Source organism: Halichoerus grypus, chromosome 11 (genome assembly GCF_964656455.1).
Source record: "Halichoerus grypus chromosome 11, mHalGry1.hap1.1, whole genome shotgun sequence".
In the NCBI taxonomy this organism is placed as follows: domain Eukaryota; kingdom Metazoa; phylum Chordata; class Mammalia; order Carnivora; family Phocidae; genus Halichoerus; species Halichoerus grypus.
In genome coordinates this window covers 69,240,360-69,261,975 of record NC_135722.1, presented here as the reverse complement: position 1 = coordinate 69,261,975, position 21,616 = coordinate 69,240,360, and the positions used below count along the sequence as shown (strand labels likewise).

At 39.1% G+C, this 21,616-nt stretch overlaps 1 protein-coding gene across 3 annotated transcripts in view; it reads left to right on the top strand.

Moving 5' to 3' along the window:
- Positions 1–10,156, top strand: part of GRM5 (glutamate metabotropic receptor 5) — a 552,376-nt gene extending 542,220 nt beyond the window's left edge. For all 3 annotated transcript variants that reach the window (XM_078058659.1, XM_078058660.1, XM_036081919.2), the window contains one exon: positions 6,125–10,156. In XM_078058659.1, the coding sequence (XP_077914785.1) occupies positions 6,125–7,064 (940 nt within the window). In that variant the 3' untranslated portion in view covers positions 7,065–10,156. The remainder of the gene's footprint in view (positions 1–6,124) is intronic.
- The last annotated feature ends 11,460 nt before the right edge of the window (positions 10,157–21,616 follow it).

The following is a 21,616-nucleotide window of genomic DNA, read 5'->3' as shown; positions in this document are numbered from 1 at the left end:
ATTACAACATTCTCATTTAATGGTGTGCCAAAATAAGAGAGAAAATAAGTGTGCTACACACAGGACAACTGTCTTTTACTAGATCACAGCATGGGGAAAAAAAGAAGATGGGCTGAAAATTGCTATATGATATTTATTTATATGGTGGTATAAATAAGTGCCTTCATCATTGAGGCATCGTCCTTATCCTTGACTAGTAGAAGTGCTTGGTCAACCTGTGCTGTTTGAGTTAACAACCAAAGAATGATGTAGGGTGCTTTCTTGAGACTTCAAAGTATATGATTAAGAAGAATAAAGACATACGGTGATAGAGAATATAAATCAAATGACTAACTGATCGACTTAAAAATGCATATCATCACCAGGTAACATCTGAGGGCTTCTCTTCCATGAAATGACAGCTCACTTTAAAAAACAAATATGGATGGTGTCCTGTCATGAAAAATGAATTGGAAATCATGAGATGGTATTGGTTCCATGTTGTCATTTTCTAACTGCTTAACTTTAGGCAAATCGCCTATCTCACTGAGCCTCAGTTTTCTCATGTTTGAAAGGAGGACCAAGACATTGATCCTATCTACCTTTGACAATCAGTGTTCCTAAAGTACTTTATAAAGCACTATGCAAATATAAGGTGATAGTGCTTCGATTGTGTCACTGTAGGTAATTCATTTCCATTTACTCAAGTGTTTTTATCTATATATGTATTTCTAATGCACACATCATCACGGCCATTTAACTTGTTTTTGTCAGCAAGATGGATATTTATATCCATTTATGCTGTAACTGGGGAAATTTATATGGATGACTCTGCCATTTTCTTATATATTATGGTGTATTTCTCAGTGTAATTGTCAAAATCAAGATGTCGGATTTTAGACAAGGCTCAGAAAGAAATTATTCCACCTAATTTAGAGTGTCTGAATATAAACAATATCAAATTCCTCATTATCTTTTAAAAACCTTATTTCCATATTTTGTAATTCAAAGCAAATTATGGCAAGCAAAAGTTTAAGAAAATGTGCAGGAAATGGAACTGCAATTGGAAATTTTCTGCTTATAATATTCTTTTTTTTTTTTTCCCAAAGATTTTATTTATTTATTTGAGACAGAGAGAATGAGAGAGAGAGAGAGCACGTGAGAGGGGGGAGGGTCAGAGGGAGAAGCAGGCTCCCTGCCGAGCAGGGAGCCCGATGCGGGACTCGATCCAGGGACTCCAGGATCATGACCTGAGCCGAAGGCAGTCGCTTAACCAACTGAGCCACTCAGGCGCCCAGCTTATAATATTCTTAATTCATGACATTCTTTTACTGGCCTATTTTCTGAAGTCATTCCAAAGACGTATTTGCTAGTGACATTACAAGCTTTTTAAAATTTTTTTAAAATATTTTTTGTATTAAGAAGCTCATAATCTTACCGTTCCTCTCTCCTGGCTGCCTCTCAACTCAAAATCATAAACAAGAGAGGTTTAGTAATGAAGATAATTTTTTCATGAAAAGAATGTGCTAATTTTCAAAGAATATATTTGATTATTTTGATGCCTTAGATCTGTACAACTCACGAAGGTACTCCTAAACCATGTAACAAAAGAGAGGATAAAGGCATAGTTTTTTTTAATTCAGTGAAATATTCTGAGGATTTTAATTATTTATATGGCCTTAATAAAGCCCTAAACAATTTCTCAGGAAAGAACCACACAGGTCATTCAACAGCCATTTTTTAAAAGTTTTTTATTTTTATTCGATAGCCATTTAAAATGAACACAAAAATTCTAAATTCCATAGACTTTTTGGATGGTCAAACTCTCTTTATTAACATTTGCCTCCTAATGATGGTTTGCAGTGGCAGAATGCTAATTCCTACAGGTTTTGGCAGGTGAATAGAGAAACTGGGAGAGGTCATTGAGCTGACATTCAGAGCCTGCTTAAAGTGAATAAATTATTTATGTGTCACGCATGGAATAGAAAAAGGAAGAACAGACTTCTGAGAACAAAGGTAGAAGGTGTCATTTTGGCAAACACAAACTGTAACAAAAAACAAACAAAAAAATGCAACCCTCAAACAACATTATCAAAATGCTTTTTTCTCCCTGCCAGAAAAGAACCAATTGTCATAGTAGAAAGAACATTAGATTACATAGTATTATATTTGGCAAAGGGTTAATTGGTGCCTGGACAGAGCACAGAGTTTTTACAGGGTTTTTTTGGCCAAACTGTCCTTTCCAGATGTAGCAAACCATCTGTTCCGTCTCTCTCCATTCCTCTTTCCTTCTTTTCTAATGCCTAAAATATTCAGTGGGGAAGGTCAGGTGCTATAGACAGGTAAGGAAAAGTTCGCTTTCCCTTTTCTTACCTCAGGGCCCTGAGGGCAAATGTATAATCCTGATGTAGGAAAGAAAAAAAAAAATCTCAACAGCAGCAACAGTGATGATTTTATCTCAACTGGTTGGAAGACTTGATGGTGAGGTCTGCAGAGGTCCTATGCTTTATAAATTACCCTTTTCATCACTGAGAAGTTTCACTAGAACACACACACACACACACACGTACATACATACACATATACATCTAAACATATATGTATAAAATTACAAAGAAGGAACAAATAGTTCCTTTGTAATTTTCATAGGAGATATGAAGATCTGTGTTTTTGTACTTAATGAAATATTTTTTATTTGCATACACTGAACACTACTGATTACAGTTATATAAAAAGTAGGTAGATCCATAAGAGAAAATAAATAGAATTTCATTGACATTGATTTTTAATATTGAATTATTTTTAAAACGTAATTCTAACAAAAACAATTCAGCATGGGTTTTTTGAAATGAAATGTACTTATCCACTCAATTATTAGTTCAAAGATATTATTGAGCACATACTGTGTTCTAGACCACGCACTGGGTACTATGGCTATAACAGGAAACAAATAACCCTCTGCCTCTACCCTCAGAACACTCCAGCAGATGAGGCAGACATACCTTGTTATTAAGTGCCTAATGCAAGGACTCTAGGAATCTAACCTAGTCAGGTGGGGTCAGAAAAGCTTCTCTCAAGAAAAAGCAATTAAGGTAAAATTAAAAAAAAAAAAAAAGGAAGAGTTTAGTCAAAATGGAAGGAAGAGATAGAGAGGAGGGAGCACCATGAAAGAGCATATCAGGAAGAGGTAAATTGTGGAAGAGGAATAATGTAGAATTTAGTGAAGTGGATGGATCACCAAGTAGATAACTTACCATGGAAAAAGTCCCACAGACCAAACCCAATGGAACAACCAAAAATATTTTATGGCTTTACCACATAAAATATTTTACTTTACACTGAATTCTCTGTTTCTCAGCCAGAGCTCAAAACCTCTTGAGTATATTGTTTTTATTTTCTGAAATGCAGTATTCACATGGAATGCAAAAACTAATACTCTTAGATACCTTCTCCTTACAAGAACCTTTGACCTGGACTGTCTCATTGAATCTTCACAACCACCTTCACTAAATGATATCCTCTCGGCTTTTTACCAAGGCTTACAGACCATTATTTTCCAAGCATCAAGGCTGGCAGATCCAGGATTAGAACACAGATTTTAGGTTCCTCTGTCCACTGCACTTTCCAGGATACCACACAATGGTCCTGCTAGCTTAAGAATCCTATTCGTCCATCAGATGCTTATTAAAAGTTCCCATTTTGGAAAAAAAAAAAAAAAAAACAAAAAAACCTTTCATGACCCAAGGAATGAAATGAAGTACTCAGATTTGGCCTCCAATTCTCTGGTGTCTCCAGCATCCATTTCCATTGGTATGCCGATTGGTGCTCTCTCTCCTACAGGACCATGGACATTATGAGCAAAGGCATGACCAAGAAAATGTCAGTACTCTGTGCAGATTGGCTGGGTAGGATAGCCTCCCTCTCGCACATTCATCCAAACGCTTTTCAATCTGCCATCATGTTTTTAGGCACTACAACATATGACTCCAAAGACTGTCACTATCAATACCCACAGTTATGTTCCATCAAAACCTCTCTATGTTGGGAGCAAGAATCTTTCTATAGTAAAGCTTAGTAGGATAAATCCAGTTAAGCTTCTAGTTTCTAGCCCATGCTTTGTATTAAAAATTGCCTCAGCAACCTGAAAGACTAATTGTCCTTCCCAAGATGCCTCTTTCTTATCCTGCTGGTAGGAGAGAAAAGGGGTTGTTGGCAACCATCCTCCCAATGAAATCCCATAAATAGTCCGGCCCATTTCTTCTGTGCCGTGTTCCAGAAGTTAGTAGACACCTAGGAAGAAGAAAGTAATGCACTAAAAACATAAAAGGTGGCAGGTCAGGTTAATGCAAAAATGTAGAAACAAATCCGGAAACTCTCCTAGAAAGGAAAGTTAGGTTGGCAGGGCCCATTCTGCTACTGGGGATGCACAGCAACCTCCAAACCTGGAAAGAATTTATCCATCCTTTGCAGGAAGAGGGGCAGGGGTGGGGGAATTATCACATTCCAGAATTCTGAATGATACCAGGTTGCAAAATATTGGGTAGATTAAATGGAATGAGATCTCAAGAGGAAGAAGCAGAAAAAGGAAGACCACAAAGAAGAAAGGGACAGATGAAGAAATGAGAAGCAGTATGGGAAAGAGGAAGCATCCTGTCATAGCAGCTGCAGAAACATGGGTCTGTTATCAAAGGAGTAGGTGTCTCAGGCAGAGTGGATCTGGCAGTTGCAGTCTGGAAGCTCAAGGCATGTGCGCTCCAGATACAAGTCAGTCCCCTGCCTGGCGAAAGCAGTTCAGCCCTCCAGCAAGGAGGCCAAGGGAGCAATGGGAACCCAGAAAGAAAGGAGAGCTTCCTGCTAGTTTCTCAGTTTGGGAAACACCTGCTGCATCATCACTTTGGGGATGGAGGGCGTGTAAAATCCAGACAATCAGAATCTCCTGGGGTCCTGCCTGGGATAGTTGACAAATGCCTTAGACGAGTTTATGTATGATTAAGTTTCATCACCCCTGGCTGAGATGAGAAAACTGAGTGGCCAAAACCTTTTGTTCATAAACTGCCCAAGGTGATCTCTTGGTCATAGCACCTAGGACAGAGCTGTATGGACAAAAGAGATCCCCCTAGTTACAGAGATCTTGGAATCCTTTGTGCTGAGAAATCCCCCCAGGGTCTCCATAGAACATCCCTGAAGGTCAGGCCACATCCTCTGAATATTAGTGAGGTTCCTGATAGAGGGTCTGTAGTTTTAGAAGTTGTGTCCTATTTAATGGTAAGAAGGACACAGTCGGCACCTGAGGGTGAGCACCAATTGTATCTTCATCAAAGCAGCTGTCAGACCCCAGGGTGGAAACCAAAATGGACTGCTCGGGGAAAGGCAGGAGGGAGAAAGGTCCTAAGAAGTCAAGTGAACCAGGTAACACTCATCAAGACCCTAACGGGAAATCAATATGCTGGTGCCAAAGGCAATATGCTCCCTCATAGAATTGTTATTCAAGTTTTAGGCCTAAAAACAAATTTGTGAGGAAAATTTGGGTGAAGTAGAAACGCTCTAATTAATTAGAAATTTGTGTATGTGTTCACTGAATTCCTATTTCCCAGCAGATAAGCCAGGATAACTAAAACCATGTTCAAAGTCAGGAGTTGCGACAGAAATCCCTAGTCAAATACACCAATGGTTGGCGTGCAGAATAAAACAGTGACCCGGAACGACTATTTCCTGGTAACCCTTGACTCGTACCCTTTCCCTCCCCTCTGATGACTGAGTTGGTGAGTTGAGGTCCCAGGTCTAAGGTATCCTTTCCGAGGCTGCCAACTTCAGGAAGCCTTGCCCAGTACCAGGCACTTCTGTACACCGCCCCAATACTGTAAACCCTGGCTTCTAGCTCGGCAGCATAACCAGCCCTTGCACTCCCGGTGGGCTCAGAACTGCTGCGGAATCTCCATAACCTCCATCCTTTATCCTTCCTACTATCCCCCGCGACACACTTTCGTGGTAATGATAAACCGAAGGCCACTTGCAAGATCTCTGCCCGTGGTGTCCTCCGACGCCTTATTTCCTGAAAGACCAGGAAAAGTCCCTCCCAATCCGAGTCCCATCACCCAGCACTGGGGAACCTTCGAATCACCTCTGGTCTCCCTTCTCTCCGCAGTTCCAACGGAAAATCCGTCACGTGGGCCCAGAACGAGAAGAGCAGCCGGGGGCAGCACCTGTGGCAGCGGCTGTCCATCCACATCAACAAGAAGGAGAACCCCAACCAAACGGCCGTCATCAAGCCCTTCCCCAAGAGCACGGAGAGCCGCGGCCTGGGCGCGGGCGGCACGGGCGGCGCGGGCGGCGGCGCGGGGGCCGCGGGCGGCGCGGGCGGGAGCGCGGGGGGCGGGGGCGGGGGCGGCGGCCCCGGCGGGCCGGAGCCCCCGGACGCCGGCCCCAAGGCGCTGTACGACGTGGCGGAAGCCGAGGAGCACTTCCCGGCGCCCGCGCGCCCGCGCTCGCCATCGCCCATCAGCACGCTGAGCCGGCGCGCGGGCTCGGCCAGCCGCACGGACGACGACGTGCCGTCGCTGCACTCGGAGCCCGCGGCGCGCAGCAGCTCCTCGCAGGGCTCGCTCATGGAGCAGATCAGCAGCGTGGTGACCCGCTTCACGGCCAACATTAGCGAGCTCAATTCCATGATGCTGTCCACCTCGGCGCCCGGGCCCGGCGTGGGCGCCCCGCTCTGCTCGTCCTACTTGATCCCCAAAGAGATCCAGCTGCCCACGACCATGACGACGTTCGCCGAAATCCAGCCGCTGCCCGCCATCGAGGTCACCGGCGGCGCGCAGCCCGCGTTGGCGGCGGCGGCGGCCCCGCCGGCAGGGGGCGCTGCCCGGGAGACCCCGGCGGCAGCCGGGCCCGAGGCTGCGGCCGGCAAGCCGGACCTGGAAGAGTTGGTGGCTCTCACCCCGCCGTCCCCCTTTAGAGACTCGGTGGACTCGGGGAGTACCACCCCCAACTCGCCAGTGTCGGAGTCGGCCCTCTGTATCCCCTCGTCTCCCAAATATGACACACTTATCATAAGAGATTACACTCAGAGCTCCTCGTCGTTGTGAATGTCCTTGGAAACCACGCTGGGTTCCGCTAACGGAGCCGTGACCTCCCGCGTTCACGTAGACACATGACAAGCATAGTTGCCTGGTTAAGACCCGAGGTGGAAGATGCCAAGTACACCCGTAATGGAAACATGAGATTAATAGTGCTATTTAACATCAACCGACGAAGACACCAACTACAAACTTTTGGCAGATTTTCTTCTAGTGGCCTTAGAAAACATGGGCTTTTAAGAAACACTGCTTATCTTTTTGAGGGCTGACAAGGAGTCTGTTGAACCAGTTCCATACCAAGTGCTTTGCTCTAGGGAAGCAATGAGTGTGAAACAGCATAATGGAGGGGGAAAAGCATAGTTAATAAGCAACTGTAAAAAGTTTTGTTTACTTTAATTCTTTTCCCAGAAGATTCTTTGATTCACCAAACATGAATGTACATTTTCTAACAAACTCAAAATCTGGGACCAAAACGTCAACCTTTCTCTCTCTCTCTTTTTCTTTCTTTTTTCTGTCCTGTAAAGACCTTGAAAAGCAGTACCTTGAGCCCAGTATTTACTGAGGCGTTGCTGTGAGTGTGTCCCATGCATAACACACAACTGGATAATGAGTGCTGCGCTGACGTGTGTAGGGCTTTTACCAGAGACATTCCTCTCCGATTTGGTTTGAAATCCTCTTCCAGAAGCCTGCATCCGGGAGTCCACCTAGTTATTTCAATTCACCTCCATTAACCAAGAAAACCAGTGGAAGATTTCTTGACTATTTCACCATGTTGCCAATCAATACTGGAGTAGCAAAAAAATATTTTCTGGAATACTGTTTTGTAATTCCCTCACTGGGGTATGTTGTGTAGCTGGAAATTCTCTTTATAATAATAATAATTCCTGAGCTCCAGCTTGGCTATCTCTTTCATGAAATGTGGCCACTCCTCCTTATGAATGCTGTTCCATTAGCATTGCCAGCTAAAATATTAAAATATGCATTTGGGCTTCTTCATTCCTTTCCTTTGAGAACCTGATGCACAAAGAGCTCCTCTGTTCTTTTCAAGTCCCACCACTGGAAGAATGGTCTGTAGACCCACTGAAGACAGCGTCATGATCGAAGGGACTGTTGTTCAAAAAGTTAACACAATCTTAATACACTGGAAATTTTAAGCTGTGTCAAGTCGGCTTAGCAGAGATTTAGCTATGCCAGTGAGCAGTGATTTTAACTTTTCTTGGCTGCTTAAATAGGGCAGCTATGAACTATGACAAATGTAGATTTTTCAAAGCAATACAGAATACTAAAACAGAGGAACCTTAATGAATATAAACCACCACAGTTTTTCTTAGCCATTCCAAAAAGAGGCAAAGCAATTATTAGTATTTCCTTTTTAAAATAATTCTTAATATGATTTTGTGCACTTCATACTGTCACTTTTTAAATACTGCAGAAAAGAAATCTAAAGATATAATAGAAATACATGTGCTTTAATAGGCTCATATAGGTAGAATTCATAGCTCAAGACCTGCATCCACTGTCATCTCTTTCTTCCTCCCATTACAGCTATCTTCAGGTGCCAAATGTTTTTTTTGTTTGTTTGTTTTGGTTTCGTTTTGGTTTCGTTTTTAATTTTTAAATAAGCATAGTAATAAAAGGAGGAGGTGTCCTATAAATTTAGAGTTTAGTTGATCTAGCCTTATACTAAAGATGGCCTTATGAAAAAGATTTGCTATGAGGCAGAAGTATATTTTTAGCAGAAAGAAAAATAAATGAAACCTTTTTCTTTAGCTCAATATCCTTATTTTGGATTTTTTATTTTACATCTACTTTAAAAAAGGAATTGAGAAATGGAAATATATCCATTGGCATAATTTATCATTCCCCAGTTTTAAAAGTTATAATACATTATACTGCTTGACTTTCCTGATATCTGTTCTTAAATTTTTAAATCAAATCTCCCAGTATAAAATATTAAAAGCACACATTAATTTAGTAAAATATAAATTTTCAAAAATCAAACCTCCCATGCCAGATTTGAAAATAACGTCATCAGAGCACCCTGAAACCCACATATTATGAGACTCATGAAACAGTGAATTTAACTAAGCTTTATGGTTTCATTGAAAGTGAATGTCTGCCTCTACTTGAAAAACAAATGTTAAGTATTTTGAAGAATTAACACCCCTCAATCCTCTTGAAAAGGGTGGCATTCACCTGGGGATTACCATCTTGATTTCTTAAACATTGAAACCTTTCCAAATATACTCTACTATCTAAGTTTTAAATTTGTTTCTTAAACCCTTAGGTTGATTTCCATTTTATTCTGTATTGACCGATAGAAAAATATTTTTAAAAACTTTCTCCATGATCAAATTCCTCTTCTAAATTTTTAGTAACATATTTCGTTAAAAAGTACACTACCTTATGAGAAAATAAATCAGAAATTAAAATTCAATGCAAATTGCCATCTGATAATTCTATATGAAATTATGATAAACTATAATAAGAAAAATAATTTATCCAATTAGAGGAGAACAAGATGTATTTTTCTCTATGTTTCTGCACCCTTTGCCACTTCATTCAGTACATTGTATGATACATAATATTATTCATAATGCATTCTTGGATCTTTTATTTTGGAATGATGCTAACTCTATCTCTTTGCCAATTCTAATACCAGGTTCCAAGTAATAAATCTACAAGGAGAACTGAATATTCATTCTAGGGCTAGGATATGAACTTCACAATTCATTTGGGTACCTATTTTCATTGAATTTCCTTGAAAACAGTCTGTTCCTGGTGCCCAGTGATAATTCAGTTGGACCAGCATGACCAAAAGGAAGGGGAAAGTACAGTGAAATGCTGAGATTCAAAAAAGTGACCCTACAGGACAGTTTGGTCCCAGGATGAAAAAAAGAAGACCTGGTTTGATCAAGTTATACGGACCATCTAAGCAGTCCACTCACTCTTCTGTTTTGGGAGAGGAGTAGGGGCAGAGAAGACCCTATGTGGATTGGGAAGAAGCATCTCTCTGGGTGAGGGGTGGGGAACAGAGAGGGAGTATGCAAAGGAAAATCATATGAGATTTGACTGAAGCAAAGAAAAACAGTAAATCCCCAAATGTGCAAATCCTTGTTAGTAAAAGTCTTTCCCAAGCTTCTGCTGTTCCCAGCAAGTGATCAGGAAGACTAGGAGCTATTTCTGACTGTGAATGAGTTGTTATAATGGCTCTGCTGCAGTTCTGTGACTTCCAAACCAGGAATTTAACACTTTTTAAGAAAAAAAAAAAAACAAAAAACAAAAAACATTTCCTATGCTAGTCTCCCAGCAAAATGTACATGTTTTGGAGACTTCAAAACTATTATCTGAGTTCACATTTAGCCACAGCTTCTTAATAACCCTTGAGCTGGCAGAATCTCTATAGTTAACCATTTACGATTTTATACTGTGAAAAAGTACAGATCAGTGAAAAGCATAAAGATAAATTGAAATTCACTCTCAAGAGGGTCTGAGGCCTGGGAGATTCTCTACTATCTGTTGAAGAATGAGGCATGTATAAAATAGTTGGCTGAATTTCACTGATCTTCCCAATGTGAACAAATATACTATGTATATTGTGTGTATTTCTAGAATTCAATGGCAGCTGCTGGTGGTGTTGTAATTAGAAATCTATATAGAATATAGATGTTTTAGAAAGATGGTGCCAATCCTAAAAGATTTGTGTGGGCTATAAGTGCTTGTACTTACTTTTTTCTGCACTTTAACTGATTTGGTTTTAAAATTGTGTGCGCGTATCTGTTCTTTTTCTGTTGTTGCAGCTTGTACTATTAAAACAATAGAGAATGTTAAATTATTTTGATGTGAATTGCAAATGATTTTTTTCATAAAGTTTAACATTTTTATCAGCATTGTTTTGCTTTGTACTTGTATAAATGTATTTTCTTTTAGCATTTAAAAGTACACTTGCCTGTTTCTCAGTTGTCTAAATCATGTTATAGTTGGTGTTTGTGAAGTCAGTTACTTTTTGAAAAATATTAAAAAAGAAACTATGGTGTGACTTTAAAATTCTTCCCCTTAAATGTTTAGAATGTTGTCTTAATAGTGTTTTCCAAGACCCAAAGAGCCATACTATTAATTCATCTTTAAATTCTGAATGATCTACACATTTGAATTATGGGATTTACATAGTAGCTTATGGACAATAGATTAAATTAAAAATGTAAACCAACCACAAAACAACCAGAGATGCTGTCCTCAAAGACATCTACAAACATCTTTTAAGACATAAATATTTTTTTTAAACAATGAAGCATGTAGGGATTATACCTTTTTTGTGTGTCTAGAAATACAAATATAAATTATAGTTCCACAGTTATCTGTGTTGATAGAGATTACATCATAAAAATAATACAGATTATGTGTGTTTATATATCTGTGTATGTCTGGTTGTGTATACAAACATACACACATCTATGTAGATATTTTACTTTTGAGTCCATCTATATATGTGTCTCTGTGTGTATGTTTGTTTGTGTGTGCATGTATGGGCATATCTTTATAATTTTACCAGAAAAAAAATTATTTGTCAAATCACTTTCTACTTTGATGGATTCTTAAGCAAATTTACACTCCTTGAACACAGATTAACTAAAACCTAAAAGCATGATGTGTGGAAGAGAAAAACAATGTAGATTTTAAAACCTAGCTTCTCTCTGCTTCCCTACATTGTATTATTTATATACATATGTATACACATATATTCTTATACATATGGAAATTGATACAAAATATGTTTGATCTTAAAAAAGAAAACCATTTTGTGTGCTTTGTCAGACTCTACTGCTTCAGTGTCTTCTATTCTGAAGTAATACAAATGGGCATATGTTTATATAAACTTAGGGCTGAGGTGAGAGATACCTGGACCACATTCAGCAAATCATTTTCTAAAGATCAAATGAGTCTTCTAAGACTCCAAAGACTCACGGTAGGCCAGTCAAAACTAGCCGATGCAATAGAAATAGCAGTGAATTAAAAAATCCATCACCCTGACCCATATGACCTTGGAAAAATTACCTTGAGTTCTCTATAACTCAGTTCCCCTTTTTTAAAATGCAGAGATGAATTACAATAACCAGTGAGATTTCATTTCCAGCATTCCTGGTACATGACAAATGCTCAGTACATAATAGCTCTTATTCGTGGTAACATGGAATTTATTATACAGTTAATAGTCAGCCTAGATATGTTATGTCTAATATTATTTGTGGAACTATAACAAATTCTTGTCCAACTTAAAGCATATATCACTGGGCTAGGGTGGGGAGGAAGCCTATTGAAGTTTGAACTCATGCAACCTCAGAATTGTCCACCTAGGATGACTTAGCAAAATGATCTTAAACATGACAGAAAGAATGATTTTCTTCTGTTATAATCTATGCTGAACACTGGCCAATTTTTTGGTTATACTATACATGAATGATCAGTTTTTAAAAATAAGTCTCAAGCATTTACTTTTTTATGGTAGTCAGCTAGATACATAGGTAGATAAATAGAATTATATTAATGAAATTATCTCCTTAAACACAGTATAGTATTTCCACTATTTTCTCAAAGTATTTTGAAATTCAGAATCACTTACTACATTTCACCCTGTTTATTATTTTTTAAGAAGTATTTTAGTAAATTCTATGAAGGAAACCTGTAGACTCAGCCTCTGTGGCTATTCTCAGAGTCCTAAATAAAAAGTGTTATAGGAAAACAGCCACATGAATGAATATTTTAAATTAGCTTTTACTCCAGACCAAAGGCATTTATTTTTGCTGTGATATTTGAGTCTTTTTTAGGTATATGACCCATATAAACATTTATATAAGCAGGCTAGTTATGTGGTATATATATCAGACACATTTGACTTATTTATATATTGCTTGTATTTTTTTTAAAAGATTTTCTTATTTATTTGACAGAGAGAGACACAGCGAGAGAGGGAACACAAGCAATGGAAGTAGGAGAGGGAGAAGCAGACTCCCCACTGAGCAGGGAGCCAGATGTGGGGCTTGATCCCAGGACCCTGAGACCACGGCCTGAGCTGAAAGCAGATGCTTAACGACTGAGCCACCCAGGCGCCCCAATATTGCTTGTATTTTTACCGGTTGACATAAAAGGAAGCTTTACATAGCTATCATGTTTCTATAACAAGACAAATATTAAATAATAAATTATATGAATGGTATGTCCATGAAAATTACATAATGTAGTAAATTGGCTTTTCTGAACTGCTAAATAGTAACAGGTGTTTCATAAAATAAAACATTTTAGAGTTTTAAAAGTTTGGAAAACATAGTAGCTCTAAGTTAAAGGACTACCTTTGCTTCAGAACTTGCCACTCTTCTTTTTTTTTTTTTAAGGTTTTTATTTATCTATTTGACAGAAAGAGAGCACAAGCAGAGGGATTAGCAGGCAGAGGGAGATGCAGGTTCCCCGCTGGGTGGGGAACCCAACACAGGGCTCCATCCCAGGACCCTGGAATCAGGACCTGAGCCGAAGGCAGACACTTAACAGACTGAGCCACCCAGCTGCCCCCAGAACTTGCCACCCTTTAAATATGCTAATATACAATAACTTTAGAATTCTGTTGTTTTTTATTATTATTATTTATGAGTAATCTCCTCTGAGTAGAGCTTCATAGAATGAATTTTGAAAATGCTATGATATAAAATTTATAATTTGTACATACTTTTTTTCCTTCAGTCTTGAAAAATAATTGTTATTTCCATAATGATCTAAGGCTTTTAGAGAAGGAAAAAAAAAGGATTGATAGCATCACCTTCAGAGCCATTTTATTGAGCCATGGGAAGTCTTACTCAATTTTATTTTCCACTTTCCTCCTATTTTCTGATTTCTCAGTGCTCTACCAGCACATTAACTTTACTCTCAGGGATCAAGCTGAGGATTTGCTTTTTCTTTTTCTTCTTTTTCTTTCTTTTTTTGTTTTTGTTTTCATCAGATATGTTGGATGGTTCCCTCAATTCCAACAGCCTTGGATGAAGCAATATGTGACACTGTAGCATTAGGAAATGTTAAGTAGCCAGTGAACTGTATGCCAAGAGCAGTAGGAGACTATAAGACTGTTAGTTTAGAAACTTTTCTAACTTACCTAAATATGCAAAGTTACATGGGTGTGTCTACAGCATATACCATAATAATGCATTTCTACTCCTACATACTCAAAATAATGATTTCAACCTTTTACTTCCCTGGGTATTGAGGTTCTCTCTGTCACATACTTTCTCTCTCTGAAGAGCTCAAATCACATCATTAACCTTAGTATATCCACCTCACCCCACACTCCAAGGAGGTATTAAAAACTCTAAATGTATACAGAGAGAAAAGTTCTTATCCTAGGACAGCAAGTACCCACCCTAATAATCTAGGAGAAATCGAGCAGCAAAATTAGGGGAATACCCTAGCTAGTTCTATCTGGTCAGTAAGAGAAAAGCCAGTAGAAATGCTTTGTTGCTCTTTGCATAATAACAAAGAGCCCCAAATTCAATTCTTAAGAAATAAGGAGCCGAGGGGTGCCTGGGTGGCTCAGTCGGTTAAGGGTCTGCCTTCAGCTGGGGTTGTGATCCCAGGGTCGTGGGATAGAGCTCCATGTCAGGCTCCCAGCTCAGTGAGGAGCCTGCTTCTCCCTCTGTCTGCCACTCCCCCTGCTTGTGCTCTCTCTCTGTCAAATAAATGAATAAAAAGATCTTTAAAAAATATATAAATAAATAAAAATAAAAATAATAAAAAAAAGAAAGAAAGAAGGAGCTGAGATTCAGCCATTCCAAATGGACAAAGTGGGGGTGAGGGACACAAGAAAAATACAAGTAATGATGACTAGGCCAACACACAGATAAAATATTAAAGGAAGCTAAGGCCTAAAGACAAAATAATGCAATTGTGTTACTGAGTGATGTTAACCAGCACCATCAGTTAACCCAACCCTCACATATGCAAAACACTGAGAGAGGCAAATGCTAAATAAACAAAGGTGGGTGTATATATATTAATGTCTGACAAGAAGTAATTCAAAATTAAATTAATTTAGAGGGCCAAAGGGATATTTTGAATTGATAAAACTACTCGGAAAACAGAAGAGTCCTGAACCTATATGTGCTTAACAATATGGCTTCAAAACATATAAAGCAAAGACTAATAGAAATATACATACACAAAAATTCCACAATCACAATGAATCTTTTTAATATACTTAACTCACAAATACAGCAAGAAGCCAAAAGAAAGAAAAAAAAAAAGAAAAAAATAGAATTTAGAGGAATCAAGTAACATAAATACCATAATCAAATTTATTTAGATAGATATCTATTAACAGATAATAGACATTCTTTTCATCATCCATGAAACATTTATAAACATTAACCTTGAATTTGACCACAAAGGAAATCTTAACAAATCCCAAAAAACAAAAATCATATAGTCTACATTCACTGACTAAAAAAATGAATTTTGAAATTAAAAAAAGATATGCAAAAGAAATATGTTTATTTGGGATCTCTTTTATAAGAGCTTTTTTAGGATGAAGAAGAAAACTGAAATTACAACTTACTTCGAAATAAACATTAGTGAAAACCCTGCATATTAAAATCTGTATAACCACTAAAGAGTACGCCAAAGAAAATGTTTTACACTAAATGTGTACATTTAAAAATAGATTGAGAATAAATTAAACATTCAACTGAAGGTGTTGAAAAAAAGAAAATACAAATACTAATTAAATCAAAATTAATACAAGAATACAAGTATCTGGGGCATCTGGGTGGCTCAGTTGGTTTAAAGTACAACTCTTGGTTTTGGTTCAGGTCCTGATCTTGATGGGTCATGAGATGGAGCCCCGTGGCTGGCTCCATGCTCAGTGGGGAGTCTGCTTGAAAGATTCTCTCCTTCTACCACTCCCCTCAATCTGTCTCTCTCTTTCTCTCAATTAAATAAATAAATCTTTTAAAAAAATACTACAAATAACTCACAGAAAATTAAAAGTGATCATTAAAGCTTAAGTCTTCTAATTTGAAAAGACCAATACACTGTTGAACACATGTCAAATTTAATCAAGAGAGAAATCACAATTAATATTAGTAATAAGAAAGGAGTCATAGCTACAGGTAGAGAGAGCACATATAAGAAAATACTAGGTAAAACTTTTTATTAATAAATCTGAAAATATAGATGAATATTATTCTAGGAAAATATAAAATTATCCAATTGAAACAAGAACAAGTAGAAAATGCAGATAAACCAAAAATGATAAAATATCATGAGAGAAATTTTTAAAATACCTTACCTTAAAAAGCATATACCTAAATATTTTATAGGGGAATTTTATTATGGAATATAAATATAGAACATGGAAAAACATGGAACTATCTATAACTCATTTTATGAGGCTATTATAACTTTGGAACACAAATCAGACAAGGAGGGAAATAGTTATAGGCTATTCTCATAAACATAGATTTTAAAATCCCAAATAAACTATACATCGAGTTGTGAAATTTGACAAACTAGTAATACTTCATAACTAAACATAGTTTATCCTAAGATTTTAAGTGTTGTTCAATATTAGAAAATCTATTAACTTAGTTTACTACATTAACATATTAAGAGAGGGCACCTGGGTGGCTCAGTTGGTTAGGCGGCTGCCTTCGGCTCAGGTCATGATCCTGGAGTCCCTGGATCGAGTCCCGCATCGGGCTCCCTGCTCGGCGGGGAGTCTGCTTCTCCCTCTGACCCTCCCCCCTCTCATGTGCTTGCTCTCTCTCATTCTCTCTCTCTCAAATAAATAAATAAAAAATCTTTAAAAAAAAAAAAAAAAACATATTAAGAGAAAAATATAATCTATATAATAAATAAGATAAAACACTTGATAAGTCAACACCAATTTCTGATTAAAATAAAACAAAGTAGCATGGGCACCTGGGTGGCTCAGTCGATTGATTGTCTGCCTTTGGACAGCTTTTTGCCTGGGAGCCAGTCCCACATCAGGCTCCCTGCTCAGCGGGGAGTCTGCTTCTCCCTCTCTCTCTGCCCCTCTCCCTGCTAGTGGTCTCTCTCTCTCTCTCTGAAAGAAATACATAGAATCTTAAAAGTAAAATAAAGTAAAACAAATTAGCAACTAAAAATAGAAGGAAAGTTTCTTAAGATGAAAAAAATCTATTAGAAACCTATAGCAAACATGATATTGATAGAAAAAATATTAGAATTCCCATTAAATCAGGAATGAGAGAAGTAGGCCATATGTGCACAATTTCTAAAGTGACTATGATTAAAGTGTAACCATTAGTTCTATTGAGACAAGTGGCTTTACTTGGGGCAACTACTTACACCTGGGCTGTTCTGGGCAAACCAAAACAAGCTCACTCTAACTCACTACTATTTCATATGATACTTGAAGGGCTAGATAATATCTAAGTGAAGAAAGAGAAAGTAGATTTTAATACTTATTTTTTTAAAGATTTTATTTATTTATTTAATTGACAGAGAGAGAGAGAGAGAGAGAGAGAGAGACAGCGAGAAAGGGAACACAAGCGGGGGAGTGGGAGAGGGAGAAGCAGGCTTCCCGCAGAGCAGGGAGCCCGATGCAGGCACGATCCCAGAACCCTGGGATCATGACCGGAGCCGAAGGCAGTCGCTTAACCAACTGAGCCACCCAGGCGCCCCAGATTTTAATACTTTAAAGAAAAATAAATCTACTATTAGCAGATTCATCAACCTATAAAAAAGGAATAAAATATTAAATGTAGTGTAATGAAAAAACAAAAAAGGAAAAAGTGATGAGTTTGTGACTTTGCGCAAGCAATTTCATGTCACAGATTGCTCATGAGCACTGTAAAATCTGCTAAACTAGTAAAGAAAATTAAAGACATAGACAAAGTAATTTTTTAATTGTGGTGGAAAAAAAACAACAACAAGAAACTGTGCCTGACAAAGAGGAAGTAAAGGGGAAAGGTGGAGGTGAGATCCATATGTTCCAAGATATGGATAATAATTGTTCTTTGGAAAGAACAAAATTTTAAAGGATCAGTAGAAGCTGACCAGATGCATACAGAACAAAACATTTAGGCATAGGGAATAGCACATCCACTGACACAAGAAAGTGTATGGTATGTTAGGAGTGTTCACCATTAGTTTGATTTGACTAGAACTCCTTGGGAGAATTAAGTGAGAAAATGTACAGGAAGTGAAGTGCACGGTGTTTGGCACACAGAGTATGTTCCTTCAATGCTAGCTGCTGCAGCAGCAGTAGTCATAAGTGATAGTAGTGTTGGATGCTTAGATTTAATAAAATACTACATAAAATATGAAACAATAATAATACACCGATGCAAAATTCGTATTGTTAATTTTATTCCTAAGCATTTATGCATCTTTCTCTAACAGGTGGTATATAAATAAATTCAACCAATCAGAATTCAGGATCCTATTCGTGCATAGTTCTCTCTCTCACATACCACAAGCTCACAACCATTTACTATAGCAAATATCGGAACTAAATGTGAGAAAGAAGTTGATATAAACATTTACAACCAAATTAGATTAAATGAAAAAGTGAATTACTAAATCACCTCTGGCTAGTAACTAGTAAAAGTAAATAATGCTTGACAAGAACAAAAAATGAGAGAGAATATAACAAAGACGTGGCATTTGAATCAGGATATTTAAAACTTGGGGTACTGGGTGGCTCAGTCCCTTAAGCGTCTGCCCTGGGCTCAGATCTTGATCTTGGTCAGGGTCCTGGGATCAAGTCCGGTGTAGGGCTCCCTGCTCAGCAGGGAGTCTGCTTCTCCTCCCCTGCCCCTCCCCCCACTCCTGCTCTCTCTCTCTCTCTCTCTCTCTCTCTCTCTCTCTCTCCCTCTCTCAAATAATTAATACAAAAGGATATTTAAAACTGGGGAGGGCAAAAATAGAAGGACTTTAGAAGAATACAAACTACACTGTGTATGACTTTGGAAAGAGCATCCTTCAGTTCTGGAGCTTCCGCCACTCAGATAACCCCCCTTCCCTAGACCTTCTTTTTTCTTCTGGGAGCTGAAACAGTTGTCTTAAATCAATGTTTCTAAGATTTTCAAAGTTATGCAAGGGTCTTCATGCCTTTAAGACAGTAGATACATACGTTTTAACTTCTCTGTCTTTTTTTTTTTTTTTTTTTTTGCCGCAATAACACGAGATCCACCCTCTCAAAAAAATGTTAGGTGTGTAATAGGGTATTGTTAATTATAGGCACAATGTTGTACAGCAGATCTCTAGAACGTCTTCATTTTACCTTACTAAAACTTTACACCCAATGAATAGCAACTCCTCACTTCTCCCAGTCCCTGCCCCTAGCAATCACTAATATACTCTTTGAGTTTGACTATTTGAGATACCTCATGTAAGTGGAATAATCTTGCAGTATTTGTCCTTTTGTGGCTAGATTGTCTCAATTAGCATAAAGTCCTCAAGGTTCACCCAGTATGTTAGAAAAGGCAGCATTTCCTTCTTTTTTAGACAGAAGAATATTCCATTGTTTTTATATGTCACACATTCATCTGTTGATGGACATTTAGGTTGTTTACACATCCTGGCTACTGCAAATAACTAAAAAGAAATTAAATATTTAGATCCATGTTACCCAACACCCATCTAGACCCTTGCTTTTCCCTCCCTCCCTCCCTCCCTCCCTCCCTCCCTCCCTCCCTCCCTCCCTCCCTCCCTCCCTCCCTCCCTTCCTTCCTTCCTTCCTTCCTTCCTTCCTTCCTTCCTTCCTTCCTTCCTTCCTTCCTTCCTGCACCGGGGCGCTTGGGTGGCTCAGATGGTTAAGCGTCTGCCTGCGGCTCGGGTCATGATCCCAGCATCCCGGGATCGAGTCCCTCATCGGGCTCCCCGCTGGGCGGGGAGCCTGCTTCTCCCTCTGCTTCTCCCTCTGCTTCTCTCTCTCTCTCTCTCTCTCCCCCCCCCCGACTCTCATGAATAAATAAGTAAAACTTAAAAAAAAAAAAAAAAGAGAGAGAGAGAAGTCTGCGCCTTTATTGGCATGCAGGCTATAAAGTGGCTGCAGTGAGTGGCCCGGATGTGGAGCCAACCATGATTCACAGCTTTGTAGGTGATGGGAGAACATGCCCAGGTGGTGGCCAAATCAACCCAGGCTTGCTTTCCACCTGGTTGAAGGTGGGGCCCTTGCAGAAGCCCACTGCTGCGGTACGAAGACCAGGTAGGCCCAGCAGGTGCATTTGGACCACCTGGACCTCTCCATGGGCGGGGCCTCCTTGTGCGCTGTGCTCAGGCGCTCCAGCGGGCCGTCTGGTTTCGGCTCCCGCGGATCCCGCGTCCGCCAGGCGCTCAGCTGCCTCAGCCACAGCTAGGCCGTGTTCAGCCGCTGGTCCAGCTCCATGACAGGGTAGGTGAGCTTGTGAAAAGTCGCCCTCTTCTTCTGTTCCACTTCCATTATGTCGGTTCCTCGGAAGACTTGTTTCCACTGCATTTGTTACTATTATATATATATGTATATATAATTTATATATATATATATATTCGCTCTCAGTTGTCCAGTGGTTCTGAGCCCTCCCTCTCGCCCGCACAGCTCCTGACCCGTTTCCCCAGGGCCAGTTCAAAACTGAACCTGTTTACTGCCCTTTTCACAGTCAACAAGAAGTGCCGGGGAGGTAGGGAAGAAAGTTGGAAGAGGGCGGCGGGCCTGTCCAGGTTGCAGCCAAAGGTGAGCCCCGGGAGGGGACAGAAAGTGCGCGACAGAGCAGGTGGCCTCACAATGGTCTAAAATGCACGGGCGAGGGACACAGGGTAACCCGCCAGAGGCTTCCTCGGACGCTTGTGTCAAACCCAGAATAACCGACACCCGGAGAAGGTTGGGGAGGACAGGGGAGGCAGTCTGGTGAACTGTTTCACAATTCTGCCTTCTAGAGGGCACCAAGAGCCTTGGCAGAAAAACTTACCCTACTGTTGGCAAGTCACAGAGATGCCAGGGACACTGAGAAAAGCTAGGAGCGGATGAGCAGCTGGTAAGAATGAGATCTTAAGTCTGCGAAACCCTAGGAGGCATTGAGTCGCTTTGGGTTTCAATATGAAGACGTCTGGTTTAATTTAGAAACGAATCATGAACATTAGAAATATAAGCAATTTGATTATTTAAATTCCAAATATACTTCTTAATACAGATCATGAAGGCAGGTTTTTGTCATATGTAGTGTATTTCAACCTACCTTTAAATTACATTTAATATCTAAGCTAAGCATGAAATAATCCCATCTTATTTTGTCATCAAAACATGGATTTTTCTTCCAAATATAATTTAGACTAAATTTTAAGAAGTGTTTTGATAAATGGAAAAGAGTTGAAATTTGTCTTTCTGTATATGTAATTCATTCAAACAACAAATACTTAACGGGTGCCTGCTGTGTGCCAGGGCACTTGTCTAGATCCTGGGAGGTCCAGCAATGCACAAAACAAAAATTATGTTTACATGGGCCTTTTTATTATGTATATGAATGTGTGTGTGTTGGTAGAAGAGGCAAAAAAAAATTTAA